The following is a 20,067-nucleotide window of genomic DNA, read 5'->3' as shown; positions in this document are numbered from 1 at the left end:
CTGTCTCCCGAGTGCTGGGATTAAAGGCGTGCGCCACCACACCTGGCTCAATTTCCATATTCCTGAATAACTTTGTAGATGATAGTTTCATGTTACAATGTCCAAAGGTTGGCCAGCCCTTTTAAAAGGCTGGGTTTGTAGCTCAGTAATGGTATGTTGCTTTAGCCTAGCCACCTCTCTACCCCCCAAAAAACTAAACGAATATGCAGATGAATACACTGTCTCTAGAAGAAGAACCCATATACTTGCCAAATTAAAAACCTATGTTGTTAGAAGAGATAACCCTGTGGTTACACCCATCCTCACTTTGGGTTTCCTAGGTCCTTAGGACAGATGGCTTTGAATCAAGAGGGATCCAAAGTCCTGTGATAGGGACTTGCAGAGGGTGGTGGGTTCTTGTAAGCTGCAGGGGAAGGCTGGTCTCCAGCAGGAGAGGACCAAGCAGGCCTGCCATGGAGGAGAGGTGGGACTGGGAGCAAGGGTGACTTTGGCCTTCACAGTTTTGCCATGAAAATTATAGTGGACATTATATCAGCACGTATTAACGTGTGTTAATTATTAAATCATATTAAAATATTCTTTTTAAAGATTTCTTTTATTTACTATATATACAGCATTCTGCCTGCATGTATGCCTGCGGGCCAGAAGAGGGCACTAGATCTTATTATACAGGGCTATGAGCCACCATGTGGTTGCTGGGAATTGAACTCAGCACCTCAGGAAGAGCAGCCAGTGCTCTTCTGAACCATTCCCCCAGCCCAATAATTTATTTGCTTTTAGAGCATTAATTGGCATTTTGCCAAGGCAGGGGCTCTTGTGTCTGTATGAGGATGTCATGTCCCCTGGAACTGGAATTGCAGGAAAGTTTTGAGTTGCCATGTGGGTGCTGGGAATTGATTGGACCCAGATCCTTCAGAAGAGCAGCCAGTGCTCTTAACCACTGAGCCATCTCTCCAGCCTGACTTCTGGCTTTGAAATGAATGCAATTTCTGGTGTCGTTTTCAGACAGGAGGAGGGGCAGATGTTTGGGGATGTTTCTTAGGTACTCCCTGACGTTTTTCCGCCAGCAAGAACAGGACAAAGGGGAAGTTGGGTTTTAGGTGACTCCTGGCCTCTCTCCCATTTTCTCACCACTGTGTTTGAGCCTCCTGATTTTTAACCTGTTGAACGCGGAGGGTGGCAGTGACTCAGGCATTCCGTAGGCAGAGCAGGGATGACCCCCATGGTGCTTCCATAATACCCAGAACCAAGTGTTCTGATTAAGCCACTCTCATGGAAGGGCTGTAAGTGTTTTGATAGATTTAGAAGTGCTTTGTTTTTATCCTGTTTTAGCTTTATATTTTTAATCCTGAGGAATATCATTATGGAGGTAAACATCTACAAATGGTTTGGGTGGTTGAGGCAGGGGGCTCTTGTATGTTTTTTTTTCTTTTTAAGACATTTTAAATTGGAAGGCAAATTCTACTCATGTTGTCTTGCAGTGAGTGTCCCATGGGAAGCAACAACACTGAGACACTAGTCAGTGCGTGCAGAAGCAGGCATCGGGTCCTGTCTGACTCCTGGTAGACAGCCGTTGAAAAAAGCTGAAATCCTGCTGTAAAATGTTTCCTGATTTCAGGGCTGCTAACGTGTGGCCATAATGCAAATCTTAGAGTCAATGTGACTTGATGAATTGCACATAAGAGCACAATAAAAGTGGCCATAAGGGAAATGAGTTTTTTCAGCACAAAGTCTGTGAGAATGGGTTTTCATTTGTTTGTTAATTTATATTAGAATGGAATCTTACTCTATAGCCCAGGCTGTTTCTGGATCAATCCTCCTACGTCAGCTTCTGAAGTACTGGGATTTCAGGTTCATGAGTCACCTCCTCTAGCTAACATACAAATGTAAGAACCGCCTTTGGAAGACTAAGATGCTCTATTGTGCTGTCATATGGTCAGTTTACTATAGAGGAGCCAGACCTGGAGGGAGATGTCTGGGACACTAACACAGGAAGTAGAAGCAGGAGGATGCAGAATCCATGGGTAGCCATGGCTCTGTAGCAAATTGGAGGCCTGCCAAGCTACGTGAGACCCTGTCTCAAAAACTACAATGAACACACACACACACACACACACACACACACACACACACATACACATACATATACATATACACGCATGTGCGTACTTCATTCTGTGCTCATAGAGTCTGCATCAGGGATAACTCACCTTTTGGCTCTTTATGAGACCAGGTTATTACCAGCTGCTATAAGAGACTAAGTCAGATGAGAGACAGAGAGAGACAGAGAGACAGAGTGCGCTGAGAAGGAGTGATGCTCTCTTAGCATCCTTCCCATCACCCCCTCTTTGTCATCCAGCTCCTGCTGTTGGCTCCTCCACCAATGGCCCCCTTGTGAGCACCCTGTCGCCCGACTCTCCAAAGGCCTTTGCCCAAGCCTTACTTGGCTTTACTTTATTTAGAAATCACATTGGCAGTTCTCTTGTTTGTTTTTAAATATTGAAGTAAATGAGTGTATGATAAGCTGCACTGAAGTATGTGGCTAGAAGCATTTTGACCCATGGACCAACACCAGAATCGAGATATCATCCCCTAGAATTTCTACTCCCCGGTGGAACTCCTTCCTCTCTCTCCTGCTGCCCCTAAACACACCTCGTTAGGGACTTGGCCAGCAGTTGGGAGAAGAGAAAAAGCAATTTTAATCATACTATCTTGCAACTAACTTATTTTGAAAGAAGAATTTGTGATATAATGTTTTTGGTAACACTAAAGTAGAATTACACTTTAGAATTTTTAGTAAACCTCTTCAAAAGAAGAAGAAAAAAATTCCTCTTGCCCCCAATTTGAAAAATGAGACCATATTTCAAAGTATGTTTGACATAGGCATGAACATAAATTCTTATCTAAATCAATAAAAAAAATGGCAGTTTCAAAATTGTTGACTACTTTACTAGACAAAGGCAGCTGTGCTAAGATAAATTTAGGAGCCAGGCATGGTAGTGCACATCTTTAATCCCAGCCCTTGGTAGGGAGAGGCAGGTAGATCTCTGTGAGTTCAAAGCCAGCCTGGTCTACATAGTTAGTTCCAAGGCTGTTACACAGAGAAACCCTGCCTCAAAAAAACAAAATAAATATATTAATTAATTAATTAATTAATTAATTAATTAACTTGGGGCAATAGTAAAAAAGAACTTTCTGGCAGTTTGATCCTTCTCCCACTCTGTAGCTGTGGCTTGCTTAGAGCGAGTGGGAGAGGAGAAGAAACACATAACATTCAAGTCACAGGCCGGGCGTGGTGGCGCACGACTTTAATCCCAGCACTCGGAAGGCAGAGGCAGGTGGATTTCTGAGTTCGAGGCCAGCCTGGTCTACAGAGTGAGTTCCAGGAAAGCCAGAGCTATAGTGAAACCCTATCTCGAAAAACCAAAAAAAAAAAAAGAAAGAAAGAAAGAAAGAAAGAAAGAAAGAAAGAAAGAAAGAAAGAAAGAAAGAAGACATTCAAGTCACAGATGTCTTAGCCTGCAGGCTGCGTGGTAAGGCTTGGGCTTCTTTGGTGTCAAGAAGCCTCATTGACTTCTGCACTGCTCTTTGGTGTAATTTTGTCAAAATTTGGGAAGTATTGGAAACCACAGAAGAAAGGGGCGAGTAGACCTTGCCACCAACAGAAGAACTGGTAAGGCTGAGTGAGCCCTAACCCGGGAAACTCAGAATTGCGTCCAGTAGGCATTGGGCCAACTCCCCAACAAACTACCTGCTCTGGACATATAACCATGACACCCCACAGAGAGGACCATGACAGTCAGTCACATAGTGTCTTAGTCAGGGTTTCTATTCCTGCACAAACATCATGACCAAGAAGCAAGTCGGGGAGGAAAGGATTTATTCAGCTTACACTTCCACACTGCTGTCCATCACTAAAGGAAGTCAGGACTGGAACTCAAGCAGGTCAGGAAGCAGGAGCTGATGCAGAAGCCATGGAGGGATGTTCCTTACTGGCTTGCTCAGCCTGCTCTTTTATAGAACCCAAGACTACCAGCCCAGAGAACCCACAAAGGGCCTTTCCCCCTTGATCACTAATTGAGAAAATGCCTTACAGTTGGATCTCATGGAGGCATTTCCTCAACTGAAGCTCCAACTGTGATAACTCCAGCTGTGTCAAGTTGACACAAAACTAGCCAGTACACATAGCATAATAAACTGGAGTTCTTTATGCTACTGAGGGATCTAGATGCCTCCTCTCTATGCTCTCCCCCCCCCCCAAAAGTGTTTATCCAATGAGCTTCCCTTCCTGGGTATTCCTTCCCACAAAACTGCAAAAGGTATTTAATTCCTTGGTTCACCCTGAGTAAGGTGTATGCATTTACATTAGACATCAAATAAGCAGATTGGACAAGCAAGGATCGCCGTGGGGGGAGGCCTTCTTCCTAAAGAGCCACACCTAAATCTCCCGCCACCTTCCAGCCTCTCTCTCTGCGCTCACTCAGAACCACACTGGGCTCTATCCAGACTCTGCCTTCCCCTTCCTGCATGGCTCATGGATGCCCTGAGGGGAAGTGTGGACCTGGGACTCCCTTTTTTTAACTCCGAGAACTGGGGTCCCAGATTCCGCTGTTTCCCACCCGGCCGACCCCCATTACTGACTGTGTTCTGCCTCCCCTGAGTGGCATGCGGGTGCTCCTGGCACCCCTGTGGGAGGCATCTGGTCCCAATGAAAAATAGGAATGTTCCCAGGTACCGTGTAGTGTATGTGTTTGTGGTAGTATTTGGTATATGCAGGGCCAGTGAGGCAGTGTGTGACTTCTAATAAAAATAGCATGCCATTTCTTTAGACAGTGAATTCAGAACATGTATAATATATCCTCTAGGATCAGGGATAGATTGATGTGTGTATGTGTATATGCCATTGAAAAAAATCAATTTATTTACTGCAGAAAACTGGTATCGGTATATCTAGGGATTACAAAATAATTAGCTTTTCCTTACAGGGTACACTGAACCTTTTTATTTTTCATTCATTCATTTGTTCATTTATTTATTTGCTTGCTTTTTGAGATAGGACTTTGCTGTGTATCCCTGGCTGTCCTGGAACTTGCTCTGTAGAGCAGGCTGGCTCCAAACTGAGAGATCTGCTTGCTTCTGCCACCCGGGGCTGGGATTAAAGGCTTGCACCTCCAGCACGTGGCCCACTGACCACTTTGTAAAGTGCCGTGTTTGGCGTGGAGCATTGTGTGTGTTCCTAGCATTTGGTGAGATAGTTAGTTAGTTAGTTAGTGCCCGTGTGCTCTAATCTAACTATGCTTTTATTGTAGGAGGGAGTGAGAAGGCCCGGGCGCGGCACACATCCAGAGGAAAACTGCTCCCCAGAGACAGAATCGACAATCTCATAGACCCAGGGTGGGTCTAGCGCTTTGTACCTCAGCGTGTCTTCTGTACCCCTGGACAGTCCCATCAACAAATGCTTCTAAATTTGGGTTCCTATAGTGTCTTAGGGTTTTACTGCTGCGAACAGACCCCATGACCAAGGCAACTCTTACAAGGACAACATTTACTTAGGGCTGGCTTACAGGTTCAGAGGTTCAGTCCATTATCATCAAGGCGGGAGCATGGCAGCATCCAGCATGCATGATGCAGGAGGAGCTGAGGTTCTACATCTTCATCTGAAGGCTGCTAGCAGAATACTGACTTCCAGGCAGCTAGGATGAGGGTCTTAAAGCCCACATCCACAGTGACACACCGACTCCAACAAGGCTACACCTCCTAATACTGCCATGCCCTGGGCCAAGTATATTCAAATCATGACATATAGGGTTCAAAGACCACCATCCATTTATCGTGTGTCAGACATTTATAGGCAATGAAATGGCAGTTTTGGGGAATGAGATGGACAGACATCTCTGCTCTACTGAGTTCTGTTAGGTCAGCGGGCGGTAGAAAGTAAGCAGTAAACACTGGAATTGTAAAATAGACGAGAATTGAGCAAGTATTGTGGGAGAGAGAAACAACCAATCAGAAGCTCTGCAGTAGGGGAGCTCTGGATGTGTTTGAGCAGTGCCAGGAAGCTAGAGTAGTTGAGGCAACAGTGGTGGGGAGAATGGTAGGGGGTGGGGTCTGATTCTGGGGGTGTCCATAAGGCTATTGGCTCTGGCTTTTCCGAAAACAAACAAAGAAACAAACAAACAAGGGAACTGCAGTCTGAATTAAACAGGACTTGTTGAGTTCCTAACACATGTCCCGGGATTACATTTGTGGTGACATTTATAGGCCCCTAGACTAATATGCCTGGTCGCTCTCTTAGTTTGTGTTCCTATAGTTTGATATTTTTGTGAGTGACAGAGTTGCCCATAGCTTCTACTCTCTGGGTCCTGTCATGAAGTGTGACACATGACTGTTTTTATTTAAAGATTCTGCTCTTCTGGCTGCGGTGCTGGGAGTGGACTGTGCAGTAGGGTCAAAGGGTGGCGGGGTGAGGGTGGTACCGAGAGCAGAGACCTGGTAGATGTCCTGGCAAACAGGGAAAAGGTGGGTGTATGTACGGGGTTATGTTTGAAGATAGGGTCTCACATAGCTGACATCAGAGTCACTGAATAGCTGAGGATGGCCTTGAATCCCCGACCCCATTTTGGAAGTGTTAGGGATTAAACCTAGGACTTCATCCAAGCTAAGCAATAACTCTCACTGACATACACCCCAGCCCAGCCTTGAACTGCTGATCCTCCCTCCTCTACCTCCCTGGAGATGGGATTACAGGTGTGTACCACCATATCCGGTTTCCATGGTGCTGGGCATTGAACCCAGGGCTGTGTGCATGGCAGGTGAGAACTCTACCAACTGGGCTATATCTTTATCCTACCAAATAGTTTTTTCTTATGGCATCCATGTTTGGATGGGAGTGTGCATGTGTAAGCCCAAGGGCAGGTGTGTCATGGCACATGTGGCAGTCAGAGGATGGCTTTCAGGAGTCACTTGTCCTCTGCTATCTTACATGACCCAGGGATCAAACGCAGGTTGTCAGAGCTGTATGCAAATGCTTCTACCTACCTGCTGAGCCCTCTTATAGCCTCCAGCACACACTCAGTTATACAGATATATATCAGGCGCCTGCATTAGAGAAACAAAACAAAAAAGCAACCATACCAAATCTAGCATTCTAGAACTCCTTTTTCTCCGTGGTATCTTGAACACACGTGTAAATGAAAGGTGGGCAATACAGTGCCGGGTGTGAGTATGGGGCCTCAGAACAGATTACTTCTGGACATCCCAGTTCTGCCGTTTACGACCTGTGGGGCCTTAGGTTAGTGGCTGAGTTTTGATTCCCTCTTTAGTGAATGAGTTAGTGCTTAAGAACCTCTTAGAAGAGAGACAGGTACATGGTAGATGTTACCTGTTGGTCCCTTTCTATGGTAATATACATATATGCATAGCATTTTGATAATAAGTCTCCAGTATTTTATGGTAGCCCGTTACATGGCTACACCATATAAATTCCTATGAAGCTCTTGTCTAGTCTTATTTTAGAAATCTTTTTGTAGATTTTTATATGTAACATGCATTTTTGATATATTGCCCTGTTTAAAAAAAAATCCACTGATGTGTGTAACATTTTAAATACAGATATTTAACTTAGAAAACATCCTTTTTTCCTCTTAGGTCTCCCTTTCTGGAATTCTCCCAGTTTGCAGGTTACCAGTTATATGGCGACGAGGAAGTCCCCGCCGGTGGCATCATCACGGGCATTGGGCGAGTGTCGGGGTGAGTGTCCCACCTGTGCTCAGGTGTGAGGGGGCAGGAAGAGTCGCTAGAATGGGGTGCCTGCCTCACTCTGCATGTGGCGTGGAAGCTTTGTGCCCTTTGAGACGTGAGTGTCCCACATGTGTGTTCTGTGGTGCGTCTGTGGAGCTGTAGAGACCACAAACTGAAGGACGAAAAGTGAAATTCAGCCAGAGTTTCTGATCCAACTCAGAATTTTCCCACTTCCCCCAGATGTGGGATTTTAAAATATATTACATCCTGACTGCATGCCCCTCCCTCCTATCATCCTAGTCTCTCCCCCTCCCCATCCTTTCTTCCTCTCAGGAATATCAACCAAATGTGGCATATCAAGTTGCAATAAGACCAGGCACCTCCCCTCACATTAAGGCTGGCCGAGGCAGATGTCCTAGAGAGCTAGGATCAAACCAAACATGCCTGGAAAAAAGAAAACAGAAAAGTAAAGAAATGATTCCTAATGATATTCTGCTATCCTCATAGACAGGAGCCTGGCATAATCGCCATCAGAGAGGCTCCATCCAGCAACTGAAGGAAACTGATGCGAGCCACACAGCCAGACATTAGGCAGAGCTCAGTGAGTACTGCAGAAGACGGGGAGGAAGGATTGTAGGAGCCAGAGGGATCAAGAACACCATCAGAAAACCCACAGAATCAGCAAACCTTGACGTAGGAGTCCACAGTATAGTCTGATCAGATTCCGGCATGCTAGAGGTTTTAATGGCTGTAGCCCATGTCTTATAAAAAGTCTTATAAAAAGCTTAATCCCCTTCCATTTTGCAGAAGTCTCCGTCTCTTTCAATGGACTTTCTGCCTTTCAGGGTAGAATGCATGATTGTGGCTAACGATGCCACCGTCAAAGGAGGCACCTACTACCCAGTGACTGTGAAAAAGCACGTGCGGGCACAAGAGATTGCGCTGCAGAACCGACTCCCATGCATCTATCTGGGCAAGTCACAAGTGCGCCGTGAACTGTTTTAGCTGGTAAAATGGAAGGCTGAGTGGAAGTCTGTGCCATTGTTACTGGGTGTTTGAAAATACTGCTGGTTCGTTCCTCCTGCAGTTAGAAAGCAATATAGTGTTTACTAAGAGCTGCTGTGAAGGGTTGCTAAGAACTGTCCATTGTACCACAGTGTACACAGTGGTACATTCCTCTGGATATTTTATTTTTCTGTTTACTTTAATTAATTCAAGCCATTAAAAATAGCCAATATCTGTGGATCTCTTGAGAGTCAAACATTATGTTAAATACTTGAGTGTTACATAGTTTGAATATTTGTAATTTAAGGTACAGTGAATTTCCAGAGAGAGTCAGTCTTCATTTGAAAGTTAAGTACATTTGCATTAAAGGCTGTTTTGAACAGAATCTAAAAGCAGAGCACTTTAGAACTGGCACGTTCTGGGTACTGGCTTAGTTTGCCAAAACTCTTGCACATGCTACTCATGTACAAATGTGTAAATATTTGAATAGGTCATAATGTAGATTGTTTTTTTCTTTTTTCTGGGAAAGTAAATTTACCTGGTTGACATATAAGGTGAATTTCTTTGAGCACATAGAAAGTAGAAAATGAAACTGCTTGCAGGCGCCGGGCGTGCATACTGAAGAGCATTAACATTGTTTCTGTCTTCAAGGAAGTCATATTTAATGGAAGACAGATGCAAAATATTAAATAATAAAAGAAAATGATTATAGGCAAGAATAATAATAGGTATAGGGCTAGTTAACTTCTATTTCATTCATTCATTCATTCTCTCTCTCTCTCTCTCTCTCTCTCTCTTTCTCTCTTTCTCCTCTTTTTGACACATGGTCTAGGTAGCCTTGGCTAGCTTGGAACTGACCGAGATCCACAGGCCTCTGCCTTCCGAGTGCTAGGATTAAAGACACCACCACACCCTGCTCTAAGTTTTCCTTTTAACATTTGTTCTGTACACTCATAGAGTAGATGCTGGACTCAAAGCTTTTTACATACGTGATTTCACGTCCTCCTGAAAGCTCTATGAAATGGCTACTGTTGTTTACCTCATGGCTGAAGAAGTTGGAGGTGCACAGGATGTCCTGTAAGCACACCTTTGATCTCACAACCACACAGCCTTGCTGTTGGACCTCACTGCGATCTGTAGGAAAACTACTCTGAATACTTAGGAAGCTGGTGCAGAAGGATCATATAGCTAAACCACTCAGACAAACAAACAAACAAACTCAAAGCCCAAACAACAACAGAAACACTGAAAGAAAGGAACATACAAATTATCCATAAGTCCTTTAACGGTTTTCGTATCGATCTAGGAAGATGTGTTTTCAGTTCTACTGGCAAATTCATGCATTTGTAGGTCTTTTGCTGCTCTTTTAAGGGACAAAGTTTCCTGAGCTGTTCGTATGAAGCTGTGAAAAAAGGCTAGAAAGGAAACTGTCTGAGAGGAAACTTTTTGGTTGTGTTGGGGGACCCGAGATTCTAGCATACATTGAAGATAGGGGGCAGGCATTGGTGAGGAGCACTGTGGCTGTTTGTCGTCTTCTGTGCTCACTTCTCTCATTTTCCTTATTCAGTTGACTCAGGAGGGGCCAACTTACCTCGGCAAGCAGACACCTTTCCAGACCGGGACCACTTTGGCCGCATATTCTATAATCAGGCAATTATGTCTTCTAAAAACATCACACAGGTAATTTCTCATTGGTGAAATATAGTAATATAGTTTTGTTTGTTTGTTTAAAACTTCAACTGTCATTGCTACCACACAATCAAGATGTATTTAAAAAAAAAAAAAAAAACAAATGAACAGAATTTCCTTAGGTGAGATGGCTCAGAGAAGTAGAGTCTTTTCTTTTTGTTTGTTTTGTGTTTTTGTTTTTCAAGACAGGGTTTCTCTGTGTAGCCCTGGCTGTCCTGGGACTCACTCTGTAGACTAGGCTGGCCTCGAACTCAGAGATCCGCCTGCCTCTGGCTCCCAAGTGCTGGGATTAAAGGTGTGCGCCACCACTGCCTGGCTGGGAAGTAGAGTCTTAACACCAAGCCCAACAACATGAGTCCAAGCTCTGGGAAGCATGGAAGGAAGGAGAGACTCGCTCTTGAGAGTTTGCCTGACCTTCACATGTGGCCATGGAACCATAGCCCTGGCTGCACACAAAATAATAAAGAAATGTAATAAAAAATTTCAAAAAACCAGAAGTTATTATATAATGTAAGAAAGTTTTGTAAGGTTGTCTTCAATTCAAATTTCTCCTAACTTCAGGCACGTTCCTGAATTATAATGAATGTTAATTACCCAAGGAAAAGAGGTTTGAAAAGGAAGTCATTGTTTTAGGACTGATCTATTAGTACAGAGAAACATTAGAGTACTGACAAAGAGATACACAGAGATAAGTCCATATGAACATTGATTATTAGAGCAAAAGATACTTAACTCTTGGGCATCAATGGAAGATTCATAACGGTGTTTAGCTGTTAAAGCGAAAGTACTAAAATGCATGCATCAGCATGAATAAATGTCAAAGCTGTCTTGAGAAAAAGCAGTAGTAGGTAAATTTGAGCCAGTACCCATGCATGTGATAATTGGGTGCATAAAACCTCACTGTGTTGTGCTTGTGCATTGGAGAATGTCACACACAGTTGTGAACAGTGTGGGTGCTCAGGAGGGAAGGAGAAAATGGAGGTCATTCAAGAGGAATGAGGGGACTTAGGTTGTGTCTAAAATTTTATTTAATTGAAAGTCTCAGAGTGTATGAACGTAAACTCTTTATGAAGGGTCTTGCTATGTGTAATCCCGTGAAGGACTGTGAGAAGAAACGAGATGGTTCTGGATCCCCTAGGTGGGGCTTACAGCTGATGGTAAGTGTCCTATTGAGACAGAGTAGACACAGGCATCCCGAGAAGGCAGCCAACGGACTCCACACGCTGTCCTCTGACTTTGGTATGCACACACAGTCTGTTTTGGATTACAGCCTTCTCAAGGGTGGCCAGAGACCAGTGTTTCATTCCTGACTCTCACTCTCCTCACTTTAAACCTTCCTGCCCCAGAGGTCGGTCAGTCTCTCTCTCTCTCTCTCTCTCTCTCTCTCTCTCTCTCTCTCTCTCTCTCTCACTCTCTATCTCTATCTCTGTAGCTTCTTTATGTCACCCTTTGTTCTTTTCCAAAGCCTTCGGCTTCACACCGAGTTCCCTTATTCTCCCTATGATTTTAAAATTATGCCCCCCAACCCCACCAAGAACTTGAATACAATTTCAGGTCATTGTGTAGGCCCTTGGCCCTCCACATCTCTGCCTCTAAACCTCTGGGATGTTGCTGTCTCTGTAGGTTTTCTGCTAATGTCTTGGCGTAATACAGAAATGTGTATGCAGTTTCTGCCCCTGGTTCCTGGTTAGGAAAAGCCTGGGTTCCCATGTATGGTCTCCCTCCTGTTCCTAAGACAGAACTCCTAGGACTCTTGTAGATAAGGGTGCCAGGAACATCTTTTGTTTTAATGTTTGGTCTTGGATACCTGGTGCAAAGCTCCTAAATCTCTCAGGCCCTCCCCTCACCCCCCCACCCCATTCTTCTGGAGGAGATGATCCCTCATGCCTGCATGATGAAGCCACCATATAGCCCCCTCCTGAAAACCCCTATGAGGCTTTCAAGATCTTCCCACTTGTTAGACACCTCTGAGTGCTGGGAGGATGGCAACCCTAGCTCCATAGAGACAGAGGTGCTCAGAACTCCTTTAGGCCCAGCCCATGTGTCACCATCCAGCTGTTTTCTGTGGCCTTTATTAATTAACCAGCATGCAGAAGTACAGCATTTGCTTGCGTTCTGTAGGCCATTCTAGCACATTAAGTGCAAGGAGAGGGAGGAGTGGGAGCTCCGGTCTATCCTTAGGTAGCCAGGAGCTGATGCCTCTGCCCGACTGGCATTTAAAGTGAGAACGGTCTGGCAGAACCGAGTGCCATCTCCACATAGTGTGAACTGGGTAAGGGCGCCCCCCCACCCCACCCCCCAGCTGGTGTCCAGGGGAGAACTGATTGCTTGGTGTGGTAAGAACTCCCTTCCTCATCGAATGGCAGAAGTGTTCAGTGATTACAGGAGAGAGCAGGAGAAAGTTTTCTAGGCTCTCTTGGCTCAACCAGACCTGAGCACATCACCACCCCCTGCTCGTCTGCTTGGTGCTGTCTTCTGATTCTTTTGTGTGCATGTGTGACACATGTATGTATCTATGTGGACCACCTGCACGCCTGGTGCCGGTGGAGGCTAGGGATGGGTGACAGATCCCTTGGAACTGGAGTTACGGGCCGTTATGAGCTGACACATGAGTGCTAGGACCTGAACACAGGTTCTCCTCAGGAGTAGCGTGAGCTCTTATCCTCAGAGTCATCGTTCAAGTTCCAGTCTCCCTTTCCTGTCCTAGGGTTGAGGTTTTGATGTCAAGAAACAAGAAACCTTGAGTCTTTGCTTTTCCCCCCTCACTTTTTTTTAGGTCAAAATATTTATCTTTTTTTGTTCTTTGCATCTCTAGCTGCTATTCGTAAGTCTTCCCTCTAGATTGGTTCTGGCTGATTTCTCAGTCTTTATTATTGCATCTTTGTCATCAGAGCAATATCAGATGACTTTTATATCTTCACAAATTTTCCTGAGATGGTACATGCTAATATTTATTAAAAGACGATCTCTTGTAATTGTTAAAGCAAATGCCGACACACTGACTGGTTTCTTTCTCTCTCTTTCTCCCTCCCACCCTCTTCCCATCTCTTTCCATTCCACTCTTCCCAAGTCCTCATGTTATACCACTAAGCCAAACCCCAGCCCTTTTCTTATATTTTATTGCTTAAAACTGTGGCTTAGAGTATTTAAAACAAATCTTTAATAACTCATCATATACATCAACCATCTGTGATGTTATGCTTTGGATAAGGCCTAGTCCTCAAAGAGACAGTGTTATGGTGGGAGGTCTTGAAGGGGAGGGCCTACTGCAAGGTGGGTGGGACATGGAGCACTGCCCCCAAAATGGAGTAGTGCAGGAGTGGGTTGATTCCTCGAGAATGGATTTTATATTATTAAAGTATGAAAGTGGTCTCTATGGTCTCTCACGTCCAATCTTGTCATGTGACCTTTTTTCCTGTCACATATTTCTGCCATGATGCCACCTGACATACTGTGATATAGTTAGAGAGTCCTCACCAGAGGTTGCCTGGTCGATAACCTTTCAAAACATTGAATCAAATAAACCATTTTCTTTTCTGTGTAAAATATCCAGTCTCAGGTATTGTATTATAACAACACAGAACAGACTAAGATATAACTCTGGCTCTACTATTTATGCATTTGACAGCCATCAGTGGGTGCCTCTCTCCAGTTCTATTTTCTACCCTAAGATTGTTTTTTATTTAACATTATTAACCTCATCCATTGTAGATCTGCTTATCTACTTATCTCTAAGAATATATCTCTTACATTCTTATCTACGCCATTTCCTGTACAGTCTCAGATATAAAAATAATGTTGACAGATAACCAGACCTTCCAGGTTTAACATTTGACTTTTACTTCATAAGAAAAGAGACTTTTTTAGGTCAGAATATTTATCTTTTTTGCTCATTGAGTCTCCAGAAGCTATTTTTAACTCTTCTTTCTAGATAGGTCCTGGCTGATTTCTCATTCTTTATTGTTGGTTCCGTGTGACTAGAGGAATATCAGATGAATATTTCACATATTTCCCTGAGATGAGACATGTTAATATTGTTAAAAGATGATCTCCTCTAACTGTTAAAGCGAATGCCAACACATTAACAGACTACAGTAGGTACTAGCCTTCATAGCATCCTTTTCTTACCAAATGGTGGGCTGTGCATTCTCCTCACCTACTGGAGTTTAGGTACCTCAGAGGTTGGAGGTCTAACCTTTCTGCGCTCCTGTCCTAAAGCTGCTCCGCAGCCTGTGCACACACAGGCTAACTCCTGTTGGTCCTTGCAGTCTGATGTTTTCAAGTTGCTGGCATCTTATGTATGCCAGCTTCTTATGTAGTACTTAGTGTGAACTAATCTTTAGCAGAAGTCTCACTCTCCTGTTAATTTTAACTGCCGACAGTAGTCTACTCACTCTAGCTTGACCTTTGGTGTAGAAAACACCCTGCTTTCCCCCTACGCCCGGGGTTTAGTGCTTTGATTAGACTTTTCTATTGAAATCAGCTTCGTTTATCGAGCAGTGTGAAAGTGCATTGTTTTCCTTTGTGTTTCCCTATTTTGCTCTAAATTTTGGAGATTTTAGATGACTACCCTCATGCGTTACCTCTCCCCTCCCTTCTCCTTACTTTAGCTCATTAGTTTTGAAGGTTACTTCAACAACTGCCTTTGTTTCAAGCATCTATGATCATCCTGAGGGGGCTTAAACAGGCAGATCCTGTTATTTAGAAAATGCGTTCCTTAAAGACTCATAAAGCCTGGGGGTGGGGGATGAAAGCAGTGTATTTGGTTACATCGAGGCTCTCTAAACTGAGGCTGTGATAACAAGATTGAGGAAGAGGCATTGTGGGTAAGATGGGCTTCTGCATTCTGTGTACATTTCATACCTGTTGGCACAGGTGAGCATGAGTACCTCAGAGTTAGCAGAGTGTTGCTTTGTCAATGCAGGTGACAATGATCTGAACTTCTAGCCAGCTATTCATCTGGGATGTGCACCTTGTGTCTTTTATCTGCAGGCCAGAAGAGGGCATCAGATCCCTTTATAGATGGTCATGAGTCATCATGTGGGTCCTGGGAATTGAACTCAGGACCTCTGGTAGAACCATCTCTACAATGCAAACAATGTGATACAGACAGAATTTGCTTTTCACAATTACTTTGAATGCAAAGGCAGCAAGATGGGAGGCCTGAGTAGCTTTTCCATCCAGCGCTGGGTCTCTTCCCCTTGCTGGTGCATTTATCTTGGTCATGAAAGTAGAAAATGGTCTTCAGCTTTGCAGTGGGAGCATGCAGGAGATTCAGACTTGACAAGGCTTTTCAGAATGAGGCACGGGTAAGACCTCCCTGGCAAGCCTCCGGGTTGACTCCCTGGCAAATCCTTTTCACTGAGCTGCCTGCTGGGCTACTACATTGTGTCGTTCGTTTTGTTACAATGAGACCCAGTCTCTGTTTGTTTGCTAATGGAAAACGTGGAGGGTCTTGGATTTGTCTTGTGTGATTGCCTGTGGCTTGCAGCAACTTATTTCTGTTTCTCAGGCACCATACTTGTGGAAGTGACAACAAGAATTATTTCTGTGGGTTAGTGGCATCCATGTCTGCCTTTTACTTCCTTGCTGATAGTTTAAGTCATAGAGTCATGCTGGGCTTCTTTCTCTCTTATATCTTTGTTGTGTAGCAGGCACTCTCTCTGGTGATGAGGGATTGTCGCCTCTCTGAGTTCTGGGAGTTCATCTTTGTCTTGATGAGAGTCCCCCTGCTATCCCTTTAGCACGATACTGATGTTGTGCCTCCAAACCAAGCTGAGTCCACACGTCATAGTGCAGCCATGCGTTTTATGACATTTTAGTTCTTAGTGGAGAGTGGAGCAGATTTTTCTCGGCAGTTCCAGATACTTTGGACCCCAGAGTGGCCTTGCATAGGACATGCACAGGGACATACTTTGGGCTGTGAGTGGTGCTGCTGGACTCTGAGATCCCTGCATCCTGTGAGCAGAAGATGGAGTGGCAGGATGCTTCTGTACCCGTCCTCTTGTCCCCTGTTGTGAGTGATGAGCAACTTAGAATCAAGCGATGAGATGAGACTGCGGGATGCCTACTGGTTTAGTTGGTGACTTATCTGTGCTGTGTTCCTTTTATGCCATTATCAGCATCTGCTTGCATAGCATTAAAATTGTACTTATTTTAATACTTGTGATTAAGGGGTTGGGAAGATGGGTAAGCCATCAGTAGATAACCACCCATAACTCCTGTTCTAGGAGACCTAATCTCCCTTTCTGGTCTCCATATGCTTTTGCAAGTATAGGGTGCACACAAAACTCCCACAGGCACGCATATACAACATAATTAAAAATAAGTTTTGATTAAGAGGTATTGAATTGGAATCCGGCCAAAGCTACATAGTAAGATTGTATCTCAATAAATAAACATCTTTTAAAAATAAATTAAAAATACTTATGACTAGAAAGGCTTTCTTTGTTATTGTTGAAACATTTGAGAATTTTTGTTCCTCGGGGTACAGTAACTATAGCTCTTGTGGACATTTTTTGTGCTTATTAAAAAATGTTTTTATGCCTTTAAAGATTTTATATATTTACTTAATTATTTATTTTATGTATATGAGTAGCTTGCCTGAGTACGTCTGTGTACCACGTGAGTGCCTATTGCTCTTGGAGGCCAGAAGCAGGTGTCTGACATCCCTCCCACGCCCGTGCTTTTAAAATTATGTGAGTGTTGAGAGAGTGCCATGCAACTCATCTATTAACTGTGAAAATCTAGTTATATTTTGGGTATTGCTGAGTTGAATCGAGCTTATTATATTTTTATCTTCCCATTGGCCCTGATTCTGTTTCTGCCCAGTCCTCCAGCCACAGTGTTTCTTTGCCTCTATGGGTTTTTCTGTTGTGAACATTTTGTGTAACGTTGTATCTGCACTCCTTCATTTAATATGATGGCTGTACCACTCTGTGGGATGGTACAGAATTCTACTTGGCCCCAGTCTTTCATGCCTACTGAAGATGAAGAGTTTACAGATAAGAGTCTATGAAAGAGTGAAAATAGAAAGATCTGGTCATTCGCTCCATCCTGATGTTTTGATCAATGGTGGGCTTCACAGATGAAGGTGGTCCTGAGGTTATATCACCTACAGGCTTCGCTGTCTGTTCGGAATTCTATTCCTTGATGTTTGCCCTGTGATGAAAATGCCTGGCTTTGCATTTCTCAGAACTTATCCATGCTGTTAGTCAACACTCACCTACACTAGTATAGTTGGTTCTGCCTCCATTATATTAGCTTGAGACAGGGTTTTTTTTTTTTTTTTTTTTTTTCAGTGTTGGGGATTTGAAACTAGGGCCTCTTTCATAGTAGACAAGTCACTCTCCCTCAGAGCCGCATGCCTTGACCAAGGTAAATTGTTTATCTATTGCTGCTCTAGGACGCACTATTCTAACCTTGGCACTATAGAACAATGCATGTTCATTATCTAGTTCCTGTGGATGGGAGTTTAAGCCTAGCTCGGGGTCTCACAAGATACAGTCACTGGAGCGTATGATGGAAGGGCTCAGTTCCTAGCTCACTCACGTGGTTGTTGACTGAATTGATTCTTCCCAGGCCTCCCTCAGTTCATCTTGGCTATTGGCTGGAGGGCTGTCCTTGGTCTCTTGTCATTCCCAGAATACTTCACAGCTTTCTGCTTGGTGTCATCAAAGCAAGAAAGGGAGAAGGGAAGAGAGAGGCTGCAAGAGAAGGGTAACAAGGAGTGGTTTCAGTCTGCTGTATTCACAGGGACCACACTGATGGGAACACTCAGAGCAAGGTATACTGGGGACCAATCCTGAAGTTTGCCCCACTCACCTGCCCTTTGGTGTCAGAAGTGTGCGTTGTTAGTTTGCTTGGTTGCAGAGGAACTGTGGAGAACATGCATCTGAGATGTCTGCCCCTAGCAACATGACAGAAGTCCCTAAAGTCAGAAGCTGATACTTGGTCCTTTAACTGTGAGACAGACGCCTGCTGTCTTGGCAGTTCATCTCTTCAGTTCAGTCCCTCTCATCTCCTCTTCCACAAAGGTGCTGTCATTAGTATTAGTGTAGGTCAGGTAGTGTGAACATGTCTTCCTCACAGCTCTGGAGTACCAGTGTGTCTTGGTTCAGGACTTGGGAAAGGGCCTCCCTCTGGTTTTGTCCTCTGGAGGGACAGAGACTTTTGTGTCTCTATTCACAAGGACCTTGATGATGTCATGGCTCCACCCTTGTGACCATCTAACCTCAGTTGCCTCCCTGAGGGTTTACCTCCAAATTATACCAGGGATTAGAGGTTTAATGTGAAGTTGGGAAGGGACACAAACACTCATTCTATAGGAGATGTTATGTATGATGGCATTCAGAGTAATCCCTCCTGTCTACTCCCCTCCCCCCCACCTCCCATCTCCACCAGCCCCCCCCTCCTATTTTCCCCCTCCTGTCTCCCCTTGCCCCCACCCCATCGACCCACTCCCCCATCCCCACCTCTTGTCTCCCCCTACCTCTTTCTCCTCCCCCCACCCCGCCTTCTCTCCCTCCTGTCTCCCCCTGCCCTCTCCCTCCCCCTTATCTCCCCCCATTCCTCCCTCCTGTCTCCCCCCTCCTTTCTCCTCCCCACCCCTATCCACCTTCCCCCCCTGCCACTCCCCCACTGCCTCGTCCAACCCTCCCTTCCCCACCTCCTTCCCCACCCTCATCCTCTCTCTGGTACTCGCTGACAGCTGCTATTCTTTCCTCTTCTTTGCTCTCTAACAGTTTTCCTGGAACTCTGCTCTGCCTGTCGGATTTTTTTTAGGTCTCATTTTTGAAAACTGTTCTCTTTTAGAATCTTACATCACTGTGCCTCTACTCTAAGTCCCTTGAGCCTTTTCCTTCTGGATCACTGAGATAGTTTGAGCTGAGCCCAGTATTGTGGAGGTCCAGGGTACAGAGGTAAAACTGCCCTTTGTCCCCTTAGCCTGGTGACTCTCAGCTTTCTGAAACACTGCGTGTGACTCTTTAATACAGTTTCTCCTGTTATGGTGACCTCCAACCATATTTCTGTTGCTACTTCATTACTGTAATTTTGCTAATGTAAATATCTGTGTTTTCTGATAGTCTTGGGTGACCCCTGAGACCCCTGAGAAAGGGTCATTCCACCCTGAAGGGATTGCAACCCACAGGTTGAGAATCACTACCTTAGAGGGTTGCAAAAGGCTCAGAATACTTCAGATATTCATAAAGTGCAGAGGTAGTTAAAACACTCAGGCACACCACACAGATTTATCGCGTTGGCATTCTATTTTGTTATTTTGCCTCACTTTAAAGGAACATATTTAGATATAAACAATTCATCCACAATTCGCTGATTCCTAAGACATGGTGGGCTGCTGATGTCTGTCTGCTACTGTAAACTTGGCTACGAGTGTTGCTGCCTTGGATGCATGGGAGGAATTTTTATAGCTGTCGGTGTCTTGAAAGCACAGTTCTGGGTTTTTGATAAGAGAAAGCCACTGCTGTATGATGTTAACAACTAAATGTTGACAGTTTAATAGCAAACCCAAAACGTGTAGTTAAGGAAAGAGTCTTTGTGTAATGGCTGTGTAGTTGGAAATTTACTAACTCACAGTACACTTCTTTTGAGCTAATATTCGTGTGGCGTGCT

The 20,067-nt window shown here is 44.4% G+C and overlaps 1 protein-coding gene across 1 annotated transcript in view; it reads left to right on the top strand.

The window, feature by feature from the left end:
- The window catches only part of Mccc2 (methylcrotonoyl-Coenzyme A carboxylase 2 (beta)), a 67,108-nt gene that overhangs the window by 16,679 nt on the left and 30,362 nt on the right, over positions 1 to 20,067 (top strand). The window contains exons 3-6 of the mRNA NM_030026.2: positions 5,310 to 5,394; positions 7,648 to 7,749; positions 8,586 to 8,713; positions 10,313 to 10,425. Of these exons, the coding sequence (NP_084302.1) occupies positions 5,310 to 5,394; positions 7,648 to 7,749; positions 8,586 to 8,713; positions 10,313 to 10,425 (428 nt within the window). The remainder of the gene's footprint in view (positions 1 to 5,309; positions 5,395 to 7,647; positions 7,750 to 8,585; positions 8,714 to 10,312; positions 10,426 to 20,067) is intronic.

This window comes from Mus musculus, chromosome 13, assembly GCF_000001635.26.
Source record: "Mus musculus strain C57BL/6J chromosome 13, GRCm38.p6 C57BL/6J".
NCBI lineage: Eukaryota > Metazoa > Chordata > Mammalia > Rodentia > Muridae > Mus > Mus musculus.
The sequence above is the reverse complement of the archived record's forward strand: the minus strand, read 5'-3'. Positions and strand labels throughout refer to the sequence as shown.